The 19,645-nt window shown below is 56.6% G+C and overlaps 6 protein-coding genes across 6 annotated transcripts; 2 read left to right on the top strand and 4 right to left on the bottom strand.

Moving 5' to 3' along the window:
- Window positions 1–1,429: 1,429 nt before the first annotated feature.
- GLRG_07896 (uncharacterized protein) lies at window positions 1,430–2,897 on the top strand (the record flags this gene model as incomplete). The annotated part of the gene is made up of 2 exons (XM_008098581.1): window positions 1,430–1,521; window positions 1,622–2,897. 2 exons carry the CDS (start codon window positions 1,430–1,432, stop codon window positions 2,895–2,897), a joined length of 1,368 nt encoding a protein of 455 aa, XP_008096772.1.
- Window positions 2,898–3,388: 491 nt separating this feature from the next.
- Window positions 3,389–4,891, bottom strand: GLRG_07895 (uncharacterized protein; the record flags this gene model as incomplete). The annotated part of the gene is made up of 1 exon (XM_008098580.1): window positions 3,389–4,891. One exon carries the CDS (start codon window positions 4,889–4,891, stop codon window positions 3,389–3,391), a length of 1,503 nt encoding a protein of 500 aa, XP_008096771.1.
- A 1,170-nt stretch (window positions 4,892–6,061) lies between these two features.
- GLRG_07894 (phospholipase/Carboxylesterase) lies at window positions 6,062–7,121 on the bottom strand (the record flags this gene model as incomplete). Its single annotated transcript, XM_008098579.1, has 4 exons — window positions 6,062–6,146; window positions 6,249–6,646; window positions 6,746–6,781; window positions 6,924–7,121. The coding sequence occupies 4 exons, from the start codon at window positions 7,119–7,121 to the stop codon at window positions 6,062–6,064; spliced, it is 717 nt and encodes a 238-aa protein (XP_008096770.1).
- Window positions 7,122–8,757: 1,636 nt separating this feature from the next.
- GLRG_07893 (uncharacterized protein) lies at window positions 8,758–9,805 on the top strand (the record flags this gene model as incomplete). The annotated part of the gene is made up of 2 exons (XM_008098578.1): window positions 8,758–8,946; window positions 9,026–9,805. 2 exons carry the CDS (start codon window positions 8,758–8,760, stop codon window positions 9,803–9,805), a joined length of 969 nt encoding a protein of 322 aa, XP_008096769.1.
- A 339-nt stretch (window positions 9,806–10,144) lies between these two features.
- On the bottom strand, window positions 10,145–13,555 carry GLRG_07892 (uncharacterized protein; the record flags this gene model as incomplete). The annotated part of the gene is made up of 1 exon (XM_008098577.1): window positions 10,145–13,555. The coding sequence occupies one exon, from the start codon at window positions 13,553–13,555 to the stop codon at window positions 10,145–10,147; it is 3,411 nt and encodes a 1,136-aa protein (XP_008096768.1).
- A 990-nt stretch (window positions 13,556–14,545) lies between these two features.
- Window positions 14,546–16,336, bottom strand: GLRG_07891 (subtilase; the record flags this gene model as incomplete). The annotated part of the gene is made up of 2 exons (XM_008098576.1): window positions 14,546–15,781; window positions 15,959–16,336. The coding sequence occupies 2 exons, from the start codon at window positions 16,334–16,336 to the stop codon at window positions 14,546–14,548; spliced, it is 1,614 nt and encodes a 537-aa protein (XP_008096767.1).
- Window positions 16,337–19,645: the final 3,309 nt, after the last annotated feature.

Raw genomic sequence — 19,645 nt, 5'->3', positions numbered from 1 at the left:
GTGACTGAAGTGTTTTTGGAGGTGTCGAGTTGAGAGGGGTGGGATAAGGGTAAGGCGGGGTGGGAAGGAGCTTTCTCTGCCTGGTGCGTACGGCAGGTTGGAGGCGGAAGGTGTTTCCTAACTTAGCCCGCCCAAGGTTCGCCTCTTTCCAGTCCATCTTTCCTTTTCTTCGTTAGTTATTTCCTGGTCCCGGAGTTTCCAAGTTACTCAACTACGGATTCTGCCTGAGAAACTTGCTAAATCTGTCTTGAATACCCACATTGTGACGCGTTCATGGAGGACAATCTCTGTTTTGTAGGACATCATAAGTAACTAGTATATGAGAAACTTGATGCTCAACACTTTTTCGGTTCGTATAACTCCAGGTCAACTTCAATCAAAAACAATAACTACAATCTTCAACTAATGTTGATTGAGAATGCTAAGTCCACGCAAGCGATTTGTTGCATGCCCTTTGATGCACACAGCATCATGCAAAGAGATGAGGTGTAAAGCAACGAATGCTTCCACGTCTATTTAAGTGAGTGCATCCCGATACTGCGCAACTGTGTGGTCTATTACAATTACTCTCCACTCCATGTAACCCCATCTGTTGTTAAAGGGTACTATGATGGAGCGCCTTAGTAACTTGCAACATCGACTGTCTGGGGTCAATATTGAGATATTAGTAGTTTAGCAGTCATATAGATTGTGCTTGAGTATTTTTGGATCATAAAATTATTGAAACAATTACATAAGATTTCTGAAGGCAATTCCGTAAAGTATACTTGTTTATGTCCGTGGATACTTGGACGTATCACAGAACCTTATTGCTTACGAGACCGGGTGTAACATAATGGCATTAATAGCTCGAGGGTAAGTACTTCGAGGAGATTTAAAATATATCATCTGTGATGTTGATCATTTGGTATGGTGCTGTCTCAAGTGACTAAACATCCGCCTCAGCACCTGGACATAACGATTGAGGTCAAAGTCGGTCATGAAGCTGAGATAAGCAATCCCAAATGTTTCGACCCACAGTGCTCCCGGCGCACGGACCTACCAACCAGGGGGGCATGGGTGGGTACCTCCACGAAGCTAAGGATGCCCGGAGATCGGCAAGCCAGATATTCCGTCGTTGCTGGGTCACGGCCTTTTCGCATCAGAAAATCATCGCTAATGGCGCTGCTATGTGGAATGCCATCTGACACGGTCAAAGGTATTTCTTTGTCCCTTCCCGCTGCGCGCTAAAGGCATAACAGCACTTCGGCGGACACCACACATACGCTCTCTTTCTCGACTTTTTCTTTACTGCATCGTGCAAGAAATACAGTGCGATTGTGCGTGCCGTGTCCGGTAGAAACATCCCGAACAAGCTTCTCCTCGACCTTCACCCGACAGCTGGCTGTGTGTCCCCTCAAGGCAGCGGATTCCTAATACCAACGCCACAATGGCTCCTCTCATCCTCCACAACGTTCCCGACGAGGAACTATACATTGGCGATGATGGCATCAAGAGGCCCTACGCCATGGTTTTCCCACAGTACGTATTCTCCACGTCTCCTTTCCTGCGCGACTCGGAATCGAGGTCTATTCGCATCCATGCAGATGACACCCCCGCTGACCTCGACCTCTTTCTGTAGACAGGAAGGCCTTTCCGGTGCGAGAAACCGCCGTGGCGCCGCCGAGACAGGGTCCTTTGGCAAATCGACGCGCCGATCTCGTTCACGGACAGGGACCCCCGCCGGCCGCCGCGAGAACCCGACGGTAGCGGCCGCCGACAAGATCTTTGGCGATTGGATCTCCTCTCAAGCCATCAACAACAATAACAAAAACATAGCCGCCTCGACGAACACGGGCGCCGGCACGAACTCTGCCGGCACTGGCGCCGCTTCGCAGCGCAAGACCTCGGGCCTCGCTCAGGCACCCCTCCTGGCCTCCGCGGCCGACGACACGCCCGCGGCCGCCGAGCCCCGCGTCACTCGCCACGTTCCCACCGAGGTCATACTCCGCGGCTACCGGTCGCCATCGCAGCAGTACGCCGCCATCTCGCACTACGAGCAGCTCGCCGGGCTCATCTGCGAGGACTACCCTCGCGAGCCGCCCCTCGAGCAGCGCCGCTACAAGTCAGAGCTCCGCGACCCTGCCTTCACCCGCCGCAGAGGCCTTACCGGCGAAGAGCGCGCAAAGGTCAACCGCGCCGATGGAGGCGACCACTGGGTCAAGGTTACGTTCGAGTCGGCGGATGCTGCTGACGCCGCGGTCTACGCCAGCCCGCAGCGTGTGTTGGGCTACCTTGTCTACGCCGAGCCGTACCACGGTCACCCTCCCGCTCGCGACGAGCCCATCCCAGACGTCGACTCCCTCGTCGCTGCCAACGAGGACTACGGCCGCTCGCAGTCCGTCCCGGCAGGCAGCTTTGGCAACCACAGAACGCCGCGCGGCAAGCACCACCGCACAGCCAGCAAGAGCGGCGCTGGCAACCCCTTCTCCCTCCCCAACCAACGTTCCATGAGCGACCTCTCGCCGCCAACGTCTCTCACCTCCTCCAACACGATCGAGACGGCCACCATCTCCAACATGACCAGCTCGTCGGCGACCGTCACCGAGTCGCAGCCGGCCCAGATGCTGGTCGAGGACAGCCTGTTCTGCCGGCGCATCCCCACGGCGCGCAGGGCCAAGCTCCTCCCCGCCGAGCAGGCGCTGCTGCCGCAGCAGAGCTACACCCAACGTCTCGTCAACATGGTGCCCTTTCTCAAGTGGTTCAGCGGCTCCATGATCGGCAACGAGGTCCCGCGCACCGACAACGGCGACTTTGACTGGAACCGCGCCAGCCTGTACTGGAAGATCATCTGGTGGCTTGATGCGACCTTTGGGCTGTTTGGGGGCGAGATCCTGAGCGCCGACAAGGACGACTAAAAAAAGCTTGTAAACCGGGCATCTTGTCTCGTTTTCTAGTCAAGGGTTTTTTTTTCTGGGGATCGATTGGAAAAGGCGTTTGGAGGGAAAAGCTTTTTATTTCATTCTTATGTCCGTACGAATACCACACGCATACTACTTCATTTCTTCATAGACGGCGAGGGGAGGGCCGGCGGTTGTTTAAGATCAGACGCAGAAGAGAGCAAAGGAGAAAGAAAGGAAGGGGGGGGGGGGGGGGGTTCCTTTCATGAACGAATTGTAAGACTATGCAGCGCGAGCGCGCGTGAGCGCCGAGGGAGGGGAGAGTTTGTTGCGTCCCCCTCGTCCATAGAAACGCCTCTAAATTGGGGTGGGTATAACAAAGACTAATCATGAATTTTCGCCGCCGCCGCCGTTGCTGAAACCAAAAAGATCAAGAAAGACGACGAATAAGAAGAAGAAAACAAGAAGAGAGAAAGAAACAAGGAGAAACCAAAAACCAAAACACAAAGCTACGCGTCGTCTTCTTCTTCATTCACGCCCCACCGCCTCCCCAGCCTTCCCCTCTCCGCCGTCCCGTTCGCGGCGTCCGCGTCCTCAACGGCCGCGGTGTTGCCGGACTCGGCTCCGTGCCCCCCCTTTCCTCTGTGCTGCACTTCTTCCTCCCAGGGGCTCCTGTCGGTCTGCTCGTACGTCTCGGCCTCGTCTTCCTCGCGGAGCACGTCGTGCCGCGTCTCCTCGGCGGCCCTGTCGTCTCTCTGCGAGCCCTCGCCCAGCCCGACGCCCAGGCTGTCGAACGTGACGTCGGTAGCGTGCCGCCTGATAGGCTGGGGCGAGAAGGGCCGCACGCCCCTGGGCCTGTTGAAGTTGGTCTCGGAAAAGATGCTGTCCGCGTCGTTGTCATCCCCCAGCCCCGACGATGCGGTGGCGTTGGCGGCGGCGGCGGCGGCGGTGAGGCTCTGGTAACGGTCCGGGTCGCTCAGGAGGCTGTCGCCTCGGTGGTGGCCCCCGTGGCGTGTGACGTCGGACGCGGCGTCCGCGAGGATGCTCTTGGGCGGCAAGATGCTGAACAGCTTCGCGGACTCGGCCGACCCGCCGGAGCCAGCGCCGAGCCCGGGGTATTCGCCGACCTCGTCGCTGGCGAACAGGTCGGCGCCCTTCTCCAGCAGCTCGTCCAGCCCTCCGCCAGACCAGCCCTTCCTCGCCAGCGACTCGAAAATGTCGACCTCGGCGCGGACAAGGCTGCACGAGGCCTCGAGGATGCGCCCGCTCGTGTCCTGGCTCTCGCGCAGTAGGGTCCTGGCATGGTCCCCGTGTAGCGACGTCAGGCCGTCGAGCTTGGTCGTCAGGTCGACGAGGTGGGCCCTGAAGCTGCCGACGTCGCGCCTGCGCTGCTTGTGGAGCTTCAGCCCCTCCTTCTCGAGCCGCCTGATCTCGAGGTTCCGGGCCTTGACCTCGCGTAGGTAGGCCTCCTCCTCGTCCTCAACGCGCTGGCGCCACTTGTCGAGCTCATGCAACAGGGGCACCTCGAAGTCGCGGTAGACGGTCTCGGAGAGGATCTGCTGGTGGTTCGCGACGAGGTGGTGGACGCCCGAAGCGGACAGGAGCAGGTCGGCGGTGCAAGCGCCCTTGGCGCCGGCGGTGAAGCTGGCGGAGAGGGCGGCGCCGGTCTGGGAGGCGGACGAGAGGGACTCGGCGCGGGCCTCCTTGAGCCGGGCGCAGGACTCGAGGGCGGAGCCGAAGGCGGAGGCGGCGTTGGATAGCGAGGCGAGAGCGAGGCGGTAGGACTTTGCGGTCTGGATGAGGTCGGAGTAGGCGGCCTGGGAGAGCTCGAGGTCGGACTTGGTGAGGACGGCATGGAGGGGCCGCGGGGGCGGCGGGAGCGGGAGGTGGTAGGAGGAGAGCGGGTTCGCGGTCGAGGCGAGAGAGTAGACTGGCGACGAGGGGACGGGGGGCAGCTGGGAGGGCGTCGGGGTGGAGGGCCGGTCGCCGCCGGGCGTGGTTACGGTCTCCATTGCTTCGGATGTCGGCGTTCTGTTTCGTTTTTCGTCCTTTTGAAGCAAGATGAAAAGAAAAGAAAGAAAAGAAAAAAAGATGTCGCAGTGGTCGGGATGTGCCCTCAAAAGCTTGTTTATGGGGAGGGGGGGCAACACACTGCGGGGAGGTGGATGTGGTTGTTGGTTCTGCTCGATGTGTTGCTACACCGGGCGGAGCGTTTGTTTTGTTTACCGTGATATGTGCGCCAGACCGATCGGTATCATCTCTGCCCAGGAGAGTGACAAAATGAAGAAAAAGAGGGAATAAGAAATGCGTGACCTGCGTACCGAACCTCAGAGGGGGAGGGAAAGTGAGATGGAGAGAAGAGGAAGAAGAAAAAAAAAAGGGAAAACGGTGGTCGGCGATGCTTTGGCGCAGAGTTGCGGCTTTGCTGCAGATGCGAGCTGCAGCTTGGGAAGGTTCCGGATGGCCACGGGCGGAAAGATTGGGCTTCGGGCTAGCTTGCACCTTGTCATGGGCCGGGGGAGAGGGGGGTCATCAAGGGGCCCATGGCACTGGAAGGCCTTGTGATTCGGGGAGGCGACTACGGATGACCCTCCCAGCTGCATCCGGATGGACCTCCTAAGTGGGAGCTACAGCACCTTCAGCAAGATAAGACCCTGGGCCAGGCAGCCACCCACAGCGCTAGCGGCGCTGAACAACAGTAGTATTAGGTAAGCAGTGTGGGAGGAGCACGCAAGGACATGCCATCGATTGAGATGTTGCTCGATGCTTCCATACCTATTCAGAGGTGACATACAATACCTGATACGAGGACTGCCGCTTATATATTTTCTTAATTAGATTGGACTCGCAAGTCACTTTCGGAGTCTCTCACCACGGATGATAATTTCTAATGAAACACTGCTAGTGTTGCGTAAAACTACGATTGATATTTCTCTTTGGGGCGCACAGTAATCCTCTACCGACTACACGGCACGTCTCGAGCGGAAAGCGACGTGGCTTCATGCTGATTGCTTGCAACAGCTGCTGGCTTAAGCATGCCCTTTATGGATGCCTTTTCGCCTGCTCGTCATGCGAAACTCGTATTCGAGAAATGACCCTCCCATTCTCGTCTGTCCAGGACTCCCAGCATCAGACCATCTTCTCCTGCGTGACGTTGGAACATTGACCGCGCCAGCCCGATCTCACTTCTGAGTCGGCGGCAGTCTCTCCCGCAGAAAAGCCTCAACTTCGTCCAGCTCCTCGGGGCATGCGGCGTGAGGCATGCCGCTAGGATCCAAGAATCAGCACGCGTTGCCATCGAACCCCAACCATAAGGGGGTTGGATACAAAGAAGAAAAGGAGGAGGGGGGGAGACGGATCAGAACTCACGGGTAAATCTTCCTCGTAACCTTGTAGCCGAGCTTGGTCAGCGCCTCGGCGCTCAGCGCGCCGAGCTCATGGCGGACGAGGGGGTCGGCATCGCCGTGACCCAGGAAGAGAGGCGTGTCCTGGTTCGGCTTGTCGGCGGGCACGAGGCCGGCGAACTTGTTGCTGAGCGGCAGCCAGCACGACAGGCCGACGATGCCGGCGATGCGATGCGGGCACGTCAGGCCGGCGAAGATGGACAAGGCGCCGCCCTGGCTGAAGCCGCCGAGGACGATGCGGTCGGCGGGGATGCCCGCGTCGACCTCGGCCTGGATGAGGGACCGGAAGTACTGGGCCGAGGCAAGGATGCCGGGCTCGTCCTCGGACTCGCGGAGGCCCTCGACGGTGCCGTCGAGCTTTTTCTGGGGCAGGGTCAGCGGGGACGACGACGACAACGACGACGACGCCGCCGATAACTCTTGCTGACGGCGGTGACGGTCAAAGATCGTGTTGCGACTTACAATGTCGAACCAGCCCGGCATGCGCATGCCCCAGTTCTATTGAGAGTTGTCAGCGTCCGCGTGATAGGAATTCGGTCGGTGCTCTCGTTATTTGCATGTATGCCTTGGAGGGGGGGGGTGGGGGGCGAGGTGAGACAGAACGGGGTGAAGGGACGGGTTGGGGCGAGGTTAGACTCACGCAGGTGATGGGGATCTGGGGCGCGTGAGGCAGGACGAACTTGACCTCGTCAAGCCTCTGCCTCCGCCTCCAGTTCTCGACGGCGCTCGCCCAGCCGTTGCCGGTGTCGCCGAGGCCGTGGGCGAAGATGACGGTGGCCGTGTGCTTGCCGGCGGCCGGGAACACGAGCGGGGCCGATCGGGCGAGAGACGACGACATGGCTGTGGAGAGCGGGAGAGATCCGGCGGCGGGGAGGAGTGCAGCGTCCGCGACGGCGGCGACGGGGGGCGGATGTGAGGCAGGATTGTCCGAGTGCAGCAGCGGATCTTGGTGCTGGCCGTCGGCGGCGGTGAGCGATGCGAGGTTATTTACGACGACGAAAAAGAGGCTTGTGACACAGCTCCGCGGGATGAGCATTGGAATTGGATGCGAATTGGATGAATTGACGGGGCGAGATGGATGCCAGGGGAAGCGTAGCGAAAGCTCGGACGGCGGGGCACCGGGAGTCGGGAGCCGAGTTGAGGACTTTTGTCTACGTGGTGTAATTTTTCCTTCTTTCTTTTCTCTCTTTCACCCCTGCCGATGGGGTGGGGAGGGGGGCTGGAGATCTGGACCGGGCTCGGTACCGTGCCGTTGTTCAGCCTGGCTTCTCGTCTGATCAAATCGTCCTCCCTTTTTCGGACGGAAAGAGTTAATAGAAGATCACTATTATCGATCAGGATTGGAACGGAAAGAGGACGATGTCCTTGGATGTACGAGCAGGCCTCGGCGACCCTTGTCGAATTGCACTGTAAGACAGTGGATATGGCGATACCTACCCAGGTAGATATATTTGGGACTCGAGAGGGAATAGGCGGCTATTATGCAAAGTGTACTGTTCCTCCATTTCAACTCCATATGTGTCACTCGTCCTTAACTGCATCTCAGCTCCCATCAAGCGTCTAGAATCGGCGTGTCTTTGTTTACGGCATACGGCATCAGCCTCGCCGGACCTGGGTCTTTACATGCATCCATGCATCCAACCGTATTGGGGGGGGGGGGGGGCGGAAACAGGCCGCATAGTCTGCCTTCAACGCCGAAATGCACTAGTGAGGGGTCCCGTCCTTCTATCTGTGTCCCGACCTCCCGCTAAGCGATCCTCTCGTCACCCAAGATATTTACCTACCTTATAAGTACTTGGTCCCACGCGTGAGGGTCATGAAATCAAGAGGAGAACGAACACTAAGCTTACCGCTGACCTGCACGAGCAATGACACCAGGACCAGATCCGTACTGCTTACAGGCGCGCGAAATTGTACTCTCTGTCTATGAATCGGCTTCTGGACCATGAGCTAAACGACTCGAGGCCGGTTTCCGTTTCACCGCTATGTTGCATAGATAAACTGCAGACCGGAACCATGTAATGGATGTTGCACTTGGTATCCTGTCTAGCAAACAGCCTTTCATGATTCCATTAGGAGCGGCAATTTCCCATGCGGGTTCTGTCCCGAGGAGGCCTCCCCTCCACACGATCCAGAAACTCCTGGTCGTCTATCAGATTCGGGACCACGGCGGCGAGCCAGCGACTTACTTACATGGCCTGATGTTCGCTAAGGTGATACCTTACGTTATATGGGACGCAGTGGACCCTGCCGCGCGCGACGAAAAGCAGCCACCCATCGTGCCATCGCCCGCCGCCATCCGGCCCCTCCGCCTGCTCCGCGCCGATACCCCGAACCCCAGCCATCGGCTCTGGGCAGTCCTCAAATTCTTCGCATTCGCCCACGTCCTCGCCCTCATAAAACAAACCAGATCGCCGGGCACCAGGCCCTTTCACCTGAAGACTCGAGCGTCAGCACACCCAGCTTTTTCCACTATGCCGCGCCTCACCCCTCTGTTCCTCCTCTCCCTTTTGGTCGCCCTCACGGCGTACCTGGTCTCGCCCACCCTACGATCGTTCCTCGAGACGGCCAGCGCGGCCATTGCGAACCACACATCTCATAGCCCAGAGTCGGCCACAGTGAAGAGACCCAGGATGCCCGTCTACTTCTTCTCCCACGGCGGCGTAAGTATATCTCGTCCCCCCTTCCTCCCTCGACCCATCTCCTCCGCAATGCCTCAGACACCAAAACTGTGCTCTCCAGCCCGACGTCATGCACAACACGTCCCACCCGGTCTTCCCGGTCCTCCAGCCCATCGGCGCCGAAATCACCTCCCTCCGCCCCGCCGCCGTCGTCGTCTTCTCCGCGCATTGGCAGTCCCCCGTCCCGGCCTCCGTCCTCGTCAACGCCGCCCCCTCCGCCCCCCTCATCTACGACTTCTCCGGCTTTCCCCCGCACTACTACGCCGCCACCTACCCGAATGTCGGCTCCCCGGCCCTCGCCGCCCGCGTCTGTGCCCTCCTCGTCGCCGACGGCGAAATCTCCTGCTCCCGCACGCACCGCGGCCTCGACCACGGCGTTTGGGCCGGCTTCCACGTCGCCTTCCACCCCGACGAGAACCCCCTCCGCGTCCCCCTCGTCCAGGTCTCCCTCCTTCGCGGCGAGGACCCGGACGCCCATTACCGCCTCGGCCGCGCCGTCTCCGCCCTCCGCGACGAGGGCGTCGTCGTCATTGCCGCCGGCATGTCCGTGCACAATCTCCATCACATGGGCAGCGGGCCCGAGCCGTTGCCCTACGCTGTCAGCTTCGACGATGCCCTCAAAGAGGCGGCCGAGGCCGGCGCTCACGAAAGGCAGCGAAAGATGTCTCAACTGTGTAGGCGACCCGATGCCAGACAGGCCCATCCGTGGATGGACCATCTCATGCCCGTTCATGTTGCCGCCGGCGCCGCAGGGGACGACCTCGGCAGGCAGCTGTGGACTATGAAGGAGGGCAGCTTCGCCTGGGCCCAGTACAGATTCGGGTCCGGTCCCAAAACTTGACATGTACTGATTAAAAAGAAACTACGCCGCCAATCTAAGAACAGCGTGAATTAATAATGAACTTTGTGCGGCACATACATAACATCAAGACCGCACAGCTCACTACACTTCCTCCGAACGACAGCTATCTCCGCATGATCCATGTCTGAGGCGATAAGTATACGTGCGTCATGTATTATTAGGGGCCCGACCACGTCTGTTCCGTTAACTCCATGCTTCTCTATGGTATTCCTCGCCTTTTTGACATAACTCATACGTCAAACCCGTCGGCGTTACTGCGTAAAAAGCATTCTGCAAGCAGAAACAACCGATTTCCGGCACAGGAGTTGATCATCAGTCTCAAAGAAACACTGTTGGCTCATTACCCATGATAGAGACCTGGCGTCTGCTGCTCAAGAAGCCTTCGAGCATCTGCTTGCCTTCTCCCGTCTGAGGCTTCTTGTCTTGCTGGTTTATTGCATCGGGTCTGTCCGCAATATCATAATCGCTGGAGTCCCACAAGCGGTGGCGCATGGGACCGTCCTTCCTCCTGGGAGACCTCCCCTTTGGACCATTTGAATTTTCTTTGGTCTGTAAGGGACCAAATTGTTTCTTAAACGCCTTTGTAAGTCTAGGGCTAGATGCCGACGACTGGATTTCACTGTCTCCTCCACTGCGCCCAAACCTTGTGATAGGAGATCGGCTTTTTGGTCTTGGAGAAACCTCGGCTGACAGGAGTTTCGGCATTGTGTCGAAGCTGCGCATTTTTGAAGCCCCGCTGTTCCCCAACTTTATGGGAGCATTGTTCCGAGAAGACTGAGGTCGTATTAGGGGCATTGAAGGAGTTGTACGCAACGAGCTCCGTGGCGGAACTGTTAGAGGACCGTATACGCCACGAAGATGCTTGGTAACGCGCCCATCTGACCTGGGAGCTGCGTTCTCATCTCTGCTAGACGTCATAAAGACTGGTGTCTTGGTGCCAATCTCAACTCGACTGGCAGACGATGCTTGGCGAGGGTTGTGGCTCATCGTCCTGAGCGGCGTCTGTACTCTGGTTGTTTTAGGACATGTCGGCTTATACGACATTGGAGACGGCGAATCTTCAATTTCTGCGTTCTCGCGCACATGACCGAAGTTTCTAGGCATGCTTGGTTTCGAGTATCGAACTTCAGTCAAAGCCTGGGCCCTGGCGTTGACTAGATTGGCATCAGTCTTTGATGCGTTAGCGGAGAGCCACGTCTTCCACTCCACTGAGCTTGCATTTGATACTGTTCGATCAATTGGTGTTGTGGGCGTGTATGTCAGAGGCTCAAGTTGTGTGCCTCGGGCAATAGTAGTGTTATGTTGAGAAGTTGTAAGAGCTCTTCTATCGGAACTGTGCTCGATGGCAGCGTCCGCATATACGCCAGTAAAAGAGGCTGGTTCGAGAAGCACAGGACTCGCTCGATGACTGGCGTGTCGGGGCGGAATAGCCGGCCCTGCTGGCTTATTGTTGAGCTGCGGTGTGGTTCGTGACGAGCGGAGTTCATCGGAGTATATACTCTCAGAGTAGGCAAGACGTGGATCCTCCTCAGATAGACTTGGGCGACGCCTTGTAGGAATCAGCTCAAGATTGAGGCTCGAAATTGTTGGTGAACGTAGCTCGGCCGATGCTTGGTTGCTTTCCTTGATTGATGCTTGCAATGCCTTACGGTAAGGACTTTTTGTCCGAAATAATTGACACGTTGGACTGCCAAAGAAGGCAGAACTGCGGGTTGACAAGGTCCTCGGGGCCAACGTGATGTCCTCGCTGTGCCTGGTGGATGACCTTGAGGGTGGGGACCCATGTCCATCACTAGCAACAGGTCTTGGATGGGCTCTCTGAGAAGCGAGGGTCGCCTCCGATTCAGATCGTTGGCGATCGTGAGCCGCGCTACTCAACAATGATTTTGCTTCATTCGGAAGAGAGTTGGTGGTTACGATACCAAAACCTATTTGTGCCGCCTCCCCCGAATTGTCTTGAAATACGTCGTCATCTTGTAAGACACATCTGATAGTCGGCGGCTTCTGTTTCGCAACTTCTTTGATGCTCTGTTCGTTGTAGGATTTTGGGAGTTGGTTTGATCCATGCCTTTTCAAGTCCCAGTCCCAGCCACCACTGTGTTGCAGTCCGTTCTTCTTCTGCTGGTCCTGTTTTGTATCGCGGAAGCGGTCGATGAGTGCCGGATAGGTCCTGGATTTGTCCATTGAGGTCTCAGAGCGGGCTAGGTTTTCCGAGGGAGACAGCGATGGTGGTGACAACTCGTAAGGATTGCGGTCGCCTATGCCTGGTCGCCTAAAAGAGGAGGACGAGTAGTGGGGACCATTCTCTTTGATGACGGATAGCCGTTGTTTATCACGCTCGCCACCCCGCATACTTTGACTGTCGAGGGTACACGTTTCCGAGCTTGTCCAACTGGTCACACGCGACTTTTCATTTGACACGTTTCTCTCGCTCCCGATGCTCTCTATGCTTCCTTGGCGGGAACGAAGCCTGCGGGATGAGCATGCGTCGTGCAATGAAGGTACACAAGAGGGGACCTGTGAGATGGAGCACTCATCCGTTAGAACTGGATCGATGATATCCATATATGGATCATCTTGCTCGGACTCCATGCCGTCTTCGTTTCCAACATTTACTGCCTCGTTTTCATTTGCTACAGAAGCCGGTTTGTCTTTCTTGCTGCGCCCGAATATCTCCTTGAGCTTCGATTTTAGGCTATTGGAAACTTTCCGTGCCTTCTTCCGCAGTGAGGCGTCCTTGCTGACGGTTAGGGGGTTTGCAGTATCCGCCAGATGGGCATCGGAACCGAACTCTCTCATGGATTTGCGGAGACCTAGGGTACTCTGGCTCTTCTTTGTTCGTGGGAAGAATATAGACGATCGTGGCTTCAGTTTTTGCTGGTCTTCAATGTTTCTGCGGAAAGTCTCTTCGGCATCATGGACCGCCAAATCGTTGAGTTTTCGACTGCTTGTTCGAGCAACACTCGCGGTGCCTCGCAACTTTAGGAAGCTGGCTGATTTCGGTGCGCGTAGTCCCATCGACTCTGTTGGAGATTTGTTCTCCTTCATATCTTGCACGAACTGTGGCTGTAACGAGGACTCTCTGTTCACTTGCTTCGAAGAATCGTTGAAGTAGTATGTGGTCGCTGGAGTGTGGTTCAACGGGGAAAACATCGATCGGGACTTGCGTAGGTGTCGATACGATGCTGGAGGAGGCGCGCACTCGTCCGCTGGTCCAAATGAGTCGACTGGTGGCAATGAATTAACGTAGTTGGTGGTATAAGTGCTCACGGAAGAGCGTCCGACCTTGCCAGACGACTGGGTCTGGGTTCGATTTCCAACATCCTTGAGTATGTTTCGACGTCGAATGGTGTCTGCGTCCGAGGAGGCGTCGTTATCCTTACTTTGAAGCCTCTTTGAGCGAGAGCCTTGCCTAACGAAGCGGACGCTTTGCTGGCGACGTATACCATTCTCTTCGAAGTCATGCTGGAAACGGTCGTCACCCGTTGGGTCCTCTGGCCAGGATTCCATACGGCCAGAGCGGCTGTGGTTGCGGGAAAGCCAAGGTCTTATTTCTGGGTCGGAAGCAAGGCCTACGCGGCAGAAGGATAAGGTAGCAGCAATATGAGCGTCTCTTTCGGCAATGACTGGATCAATATGCTCCAACCTTTGGACAGCAGAGCGAAAGGAGGCTGTGGACTTGCTTCGAGTCAGCGTCGACCCCGACTTAGTACTGTTGCGTCGCCGCATAGAGGTGCAAGGGATGGTAGAGAGGCTTTAGGCGAGAGGAACAAGACCGACTTTGCGGCTACCTAGTTATAAAGTAGGGTGGCTAGAGAGATTCAACTGAAGCTGGTGGTGGTCTACTTCCGAGATTCGGGCTAGTGCTAACCAAAAGCAAGCTGTGGGAGCTCGAAGAAGTGCCGCGTAGATTGTAGAATGATGAGCTGTGAAGGACGAGATGGATGACACGGAGGATGAGGAAGGTGGCCACGCTTTAGCAGAGCCACGAGGAAAAGAGCAGCCGCCGTTGAGGTCCATGATCGCTCCTTCTCGGGGGCCGTGTGAACTCTGCAAGATGGGGAACGGAAGGCACGCCGGGACCGAGGGAAGGCAGTAAGCAGAAGGATCCATAATCAATCCCTGATTTGAGCAGGTATGAGGTGGCGTCGGCATGATCCAGCTATTCTTATTTGTTCCTTGATGGGAGAGGAACGCATTCCAGCTGCAGAAGGGTAAACCGACTTCGAGATTGAGGATCACCCGTGTATTTGAAACACGATGTCTCGACCAAAGGTAGCTTCAACTGAAGTAACGGAGGTGCTACATAGCGGAATCGTCGCTAAGTTTTGATAACAGCTCCTCCTAGACAATCCGATCAGTATCACCCATCGGTCAGTAGGATGCATGACGGGCTTACTCATGACAGGCGGCAGAGTTTGGCTTACCGGCATCGCAGCCCATCAGGGCGCTTAGATAGGGTTCACCTAAGTAGTTGCTGAGCCATACGAATAAACATTCCTAGTCGTCACGTCCAGCATCATTGAATACGGGTGCGTGCACCTTTCAAGTAGTAATAAATAAGGAGACTTAGTTTGTTGTGCTATGAGATCTGTATGTAGCTATAAAGCGATGCGTCCATCCCAACCAATCCATCCAGCGGTAACCCTATGCGTACAGTGCCATTGAACCAAGAGAAAAAGGAAAAATAAAGGCCCTTTGTCGCTTTGACAGCGACGCTTACAAGGAGGTCTCCCTGAGGAACTCCTTCAGCTCCTCATCGACGAGGTTGTGGATCTTCTTGGCAAGCTTCTCAGCCTTAGTGCCAATATTCTTGGCGCCCTTGACAACCTTGCCGGAAAGAACCTCAAAGTCCTCCTCGATGGCCTTCTCGAGGTCATCAATGGTGGCCTCCTTGGTCTCCTGCTTGACAGTGTAGCTGCCAGCCTCAATGATGGCAGAGTAGTTGCTGCAGCCACCGCCGTTCCAGGCGAGGACGTTGGGGGTGTCTCTGGGGATGTCGGCCAGGGCGCCAACAGTGCCGACCGAGATGAGAGCCTTCTTGAGCTTCTGGGGGGTGATAGGAGCAACCGAGTACTCGGAGTCAGTGGAGGGCTGGAGAGAAAGGTAGTAGGCCAAGAGGCCGCAGATGTGCGGGGAGGCCATGGAAGTGCCGGAGATAGTGTTGACGGCGTACTTGCTGCCGATCCAGGTGGACTTAATGTTGGTGCCAGGGGCGAAGATGTCGGTGCACTTTCCGTAGTTGGAGAAGTAAGAGCGGCGGTCGCCGAGCTCAGTAGCACCGACGGTGACGGCCTTCTCGGCGGCAGCGGGGGAGTAGTTGCAAGCATCAGCATTGTCGTTACCGGCAGCAACGGCAAAGTGAATACCGGCGTCGACAGCAGCGTTCACAACGGCATCGAGAGCCTGGGTCTTGCCACCACCAAGTGACATGTTGGCGACGGAGCCCTTGAAACCCTTGCGCTTGCCGTCCTTGGCAGCCTTAACTTGCTCGATGTGAGAAGTAGCAGCCCACTCAACGCCCTTGACAACGTCGCTCATGGTACCGGAGCCGTTGGAGCGGAGAACCTTGACAGCGTAGACGTTGGCCTTCTTGGCGACACCGTACTTCTTACCAGCGATGGTACCCGAGCAGTGAGTGCCGTGACCGTTGCCATCGACGTCCTGGTCACCAGAAGGAATGGTCTTGCCCCACTTGGCACGACCCTCGAAGTCGACGTGGTCAACGTTGGTGCCGGTGTCGATCACGTAGGCGTCGACACCTTCACCAGCATCTTCGGCATAGAGGTACTTGTCGTAGGTACCGAAGCCCAGGGACTTGCGGTGGGACACACGAGCTAGACCCCAGGGGGCAAGCTTCTCAAGCTCGCCGTCGCAGGTGTCTTCAGCCTCAGCACCCTGAGACTTGACGGGAACCTGCGTGTGGACAACGGAGTCGACCTCGATGAATTCAACCTGCAGAATGATGTGTCAGCAAGCAGTTTGGCCAAGGTATGACTGTAACTAGTCGGGCGGGTCGATCCAAGTCCGACGGCATCAAAAAGCCTAGGACCAGCTGTGCCGCGCACTGAGCTTAGATTGATGGGTTTGATGTTGTGGACATCAAAGTGTAGAATCAAGGGTCGAACTTACGTCAGAGTGCCTCCGAATCTTCTCGATGGTGGCCTCGTCGAAGTGACCGGCGTAACCCAAGAAGTCGTTGCCGATCTTGTAGGTGTGCTTCAGGCCGTGGAAGACATTGTCAACCAGGGGCTCCTGGCCACGCTTGCGCAGCTCAAGACGCTCGTCCTGGGATGAAGAGTGAATCTGCTGGACCCAATTGTGGTGGTCTTCAGCATCAGTGTCCGAGACGTGCTTCTTGAACTTGATAATGTACGAGTTCGGGACAGCCTCGGCATTGGTGGAAGAAATGACGGGAGCGGCGCCGTCGTGGATGGTCTCAATGGAAAGAGAAGGAGTGGCGCTGGCGACAGCAGCAAGGCCGGCCACGGCACCGATGAAGCCTCTCATGATGGGCGGTGATGTGGTTGTGTGAAAGGTCTACCGGAGACGCGCGTTACGATAACAGGAAGAAGGAGATTGAAGCTGCCGAAGTCGCCAGGGAAGGACGAATACTCGATGGAGTTGAAGGGTGGATGATGCCGATGAAGGAGGGGGAGGGATGGGGGAGAGATGGAGCAGGAGAACAAGCGATGGGGGCTCCGGAGGGCGGGAGGGAGCATATATAAAGGGAAGGAAGGCAACGGCGGTTGCGTGCGCACAGCTCTTGGTGAGGTATCCGCAGCGTACCCGTATCGGCCTTAGGATGATTGCGCCGCCCCAGTGTGACGCAGCCAACAAGATAAGAGCCGGCGGGTGGCTGACGTCGCCGAAACCGGCCTAGCGCCCCCTATGGATGGGTAAGAGAGCCAATGGAATGACTCGATAGGGTTTCCTCGGCAATGCGATAAGAGGGGGTCACGTTTGGGGATTCCCTGGGCTGCTGGGTACGTACCATGGAGGTGTGTGTCACCGTGTGCGTAGGTACCTTGCCTGGCGACCCCCGCCGAGCTGTGCCAGGCACCATGTTCGATACAGGCAGCTGCTTGCTTGAGCTTTATGCTATCTAGGTAGGTACACGTCGTATAGTAGTGCAGTACCTCTTCCACCGGACGCTACCTCCCTCCCTACCTACCTACCTAGGTATGTGAGCTTTCCAAGAACTCTGTTCCCAGGCACAGAACAGAACCAATCCGGCTGTGTTTCTGATGGGAGCTCCATCCGTCAAGCTTCGTCGAGATGCCGTGTTTGTAGCTGTTCAATTTCCCACTCCAACAGCACTCTTTGGGAACCACGGTCAAGTAGCAAACAGAACACCCCCATGGAATTCAGAGTCACAGCAGAGCAGTTGACGTCATCCCCAAGCCTTCCATGAACTGAGGCCGAAACGAAGGCAATCAATCAGTCACAGAGTGCAGAGTGGACATTGTACTCCGTACCTACCTTGCCACGCTCGCCTGCCCCTTTCATCGCAGCCTCCTAATATTCCTCGAAACCATGGTCAGCTACCTACATCAACGAGTCATTTTTGTTTCCAGGGAACTCGTCGATTTCAACCGCTGACAGCCTTATCTACGTGTATCCATCCGTCCAAATCAATGAGGCAACGGAGGTAACTGACGGACGGCACAGGTGACAGCCTACCCATACATCCAGTGGCCGATTCCGCGCCTGGTCCTCCAACATGGGAAAGTCAATCCCATGTACCGCACTATCAGCATTCCTTACGCATTCTTCACCCAATTGTCTCAACCGAGCAATAGCTTCCCCTCCAACCCACCTGATATCCACACAGTCCGCATATCCCGCATAGCGCTGCATGCGATAACGCGTAATGGACGATTTGGAGCGGAGAGCGAGGCAGATCTATCCGGAGGACCCTGAAGCTTCACGGGTGCTGCCATCCCGTCTTATCTCGACACTCGAAGCTTTTGCCGTTTCGTTGGGATCTGCTATCGACCATTCGTAGGGGACACAGCACATGTCGTGTGCTGGCAGTTGTGCCTCGTCTTCTTGACTGTCTTCTTCGTCACTTTGTGGTTGCCTGCACCTTTAACCTCGGACGGACCGGCTTGCATTGGCCTCGCTGCGACTTGCTCAGTGATGATACGATTAATTGTAATGAGGTGTCCAACAACACAGGATCTTCTACAGTACACAGAAGACCCGCCAAGGATTAAATCCAAGGCGAAAGGGAGGACAGGCCCCCCAGAGCCACCGGACGCCTGGAGTTTCGTCGGTCTCAATCACTCTTACGAGGTGAAGCTGACGCGCTATCTGTCAGGTGGTGCAATGCTGGAGCTTATCCCCCAGGGTACCTTTGCTGCCGCCCTGCTCTGCCCTGTCATCCCGTTGCTCAAGCTCCGACTGGAACGGGTTTAAGAGCTGTCCGAACTGGAACCTTGGTGGCGGGGAGGAGACGAGGCCCACAGCAACGCTACGCTGATCAGAGCTACCTAGCCTAGTACGCCTGACCCACAGGTCAGATGAGGACGCCTCCGTGTGGTGCCTGGCACGTGCCTCACTTCCCTCACTTCCCTGCCTTCCCGTCATCGGGGGCAGTCTGGCGTTGGAGCTGCCTGAGAAACAGGAGGTGTGTTCAAGCCAGGCCAGCCGGAGGCGATTGGCCAGCCGTCAGCTAGCCAGACTGTCAGCCAGAGCTTGGTACGCGGAGCTGCCAGTCAGCCGCCAGCCGCCCGATTCATCCAGGTTCTCGAATACTCAAATGGGGACTGACGGGGGCAGACGTCGAGGCCGCATGCCAGCAAGAGAAGGGCTCGTCCGAGTGCTGTCAAAGTGTTTTCCGGGCCAGGGACGTCTCTGTAGCAAAAACCTTAGGCTAAGAGCTTGCGAGTCGGGTTGTCAGTGCTAAAGGTTGCAGCCCAGCACGCTATCTATACCGTGCTGTCCGAAAAGGCCATGATCGGGCCTTCCACGCCACCTCGATATGGATCCATATGAAGCGGTGCAGCAATAACGACGACAGCCTCGTCAATCGACGAACGCATTTGCCGCTGTCGTTGCAAGACCGAGGTACTTAACCCAAGGACAGAATGGGTCTCGGGTCTCGGTGTCTGGGAAGGCCCAGACTGAAACCGCCCTATTACCGCCCAAGCTTATTCCTAGATGCAGCAACGTTCCGGAGGAATACCCAGCAGCGCGAGCCCATAGTCGCTTAAGCGGTCACCACCGGTCAACGGGGATATGACACATGGGCAGTCGGCCAATCCTTTGTTTGTTGCCATGGTGTTTGTCATGGCTCGCGTTTAAGGCCGGTCACTGACTCAACGCAAATGGAAAGACCGATAGGTCTTCACCGACTGATTCGTGTTTATGTGTTTCTAGCTTTGGTTGGTGGGTTTCATGCATCAATGAGGGGAGGGTGTTTCCCTCCAACACAGACACTCACCTGAGTACATATATGTACAGTTGCTTCGCCACCCACGCAAAACAGAGAAACACGCTCGCGTAAGCTCTGCACTCGGGGTCGAGCCGACGCCCGGAGAGCCGGACAATGGTGTACCAATACGGTACATGCAAGTATCTAGAGTCTGTATGCGAGCTCAGATGGGATGAAGCGTGCGCGCATGTTTCAATGGGCTCCACTCGGGTTATCCATGTTGACTTTGAGTACCGGAAGCTATCCGTATCTCGGCCCATCCTCGCTGCTCAACGTCTGTTTGTCTGTCGTGTCTGAGTGGGCAGCTCGATACCGTATCTTATCTGTCTGCCGCAGCTAGGACAAGAGTCCCCTCCCTCTCGACTTGGTGAGGGAGGGGG

Source organism: Colletotrichum graminicola (genome assembly GCF_000149035.1).
Source record: "Colletotrichum graminicola M1.001 genomic scaffold supercont1.34, whole genome shotgun sequence".
In the NCBI taxonomy this organism is placed as follows: Eukaryota; Fungi; Ascomycota; class Sordariomycetes; order Glomerellales; family Glomerellaceae; genus Colletotrichum; species Colletotrichum graminicola.
Note: the sequence above shows the minus strand (reverse complement) of the source record. Positions and strands in the feature narration are given on the sequence as shown.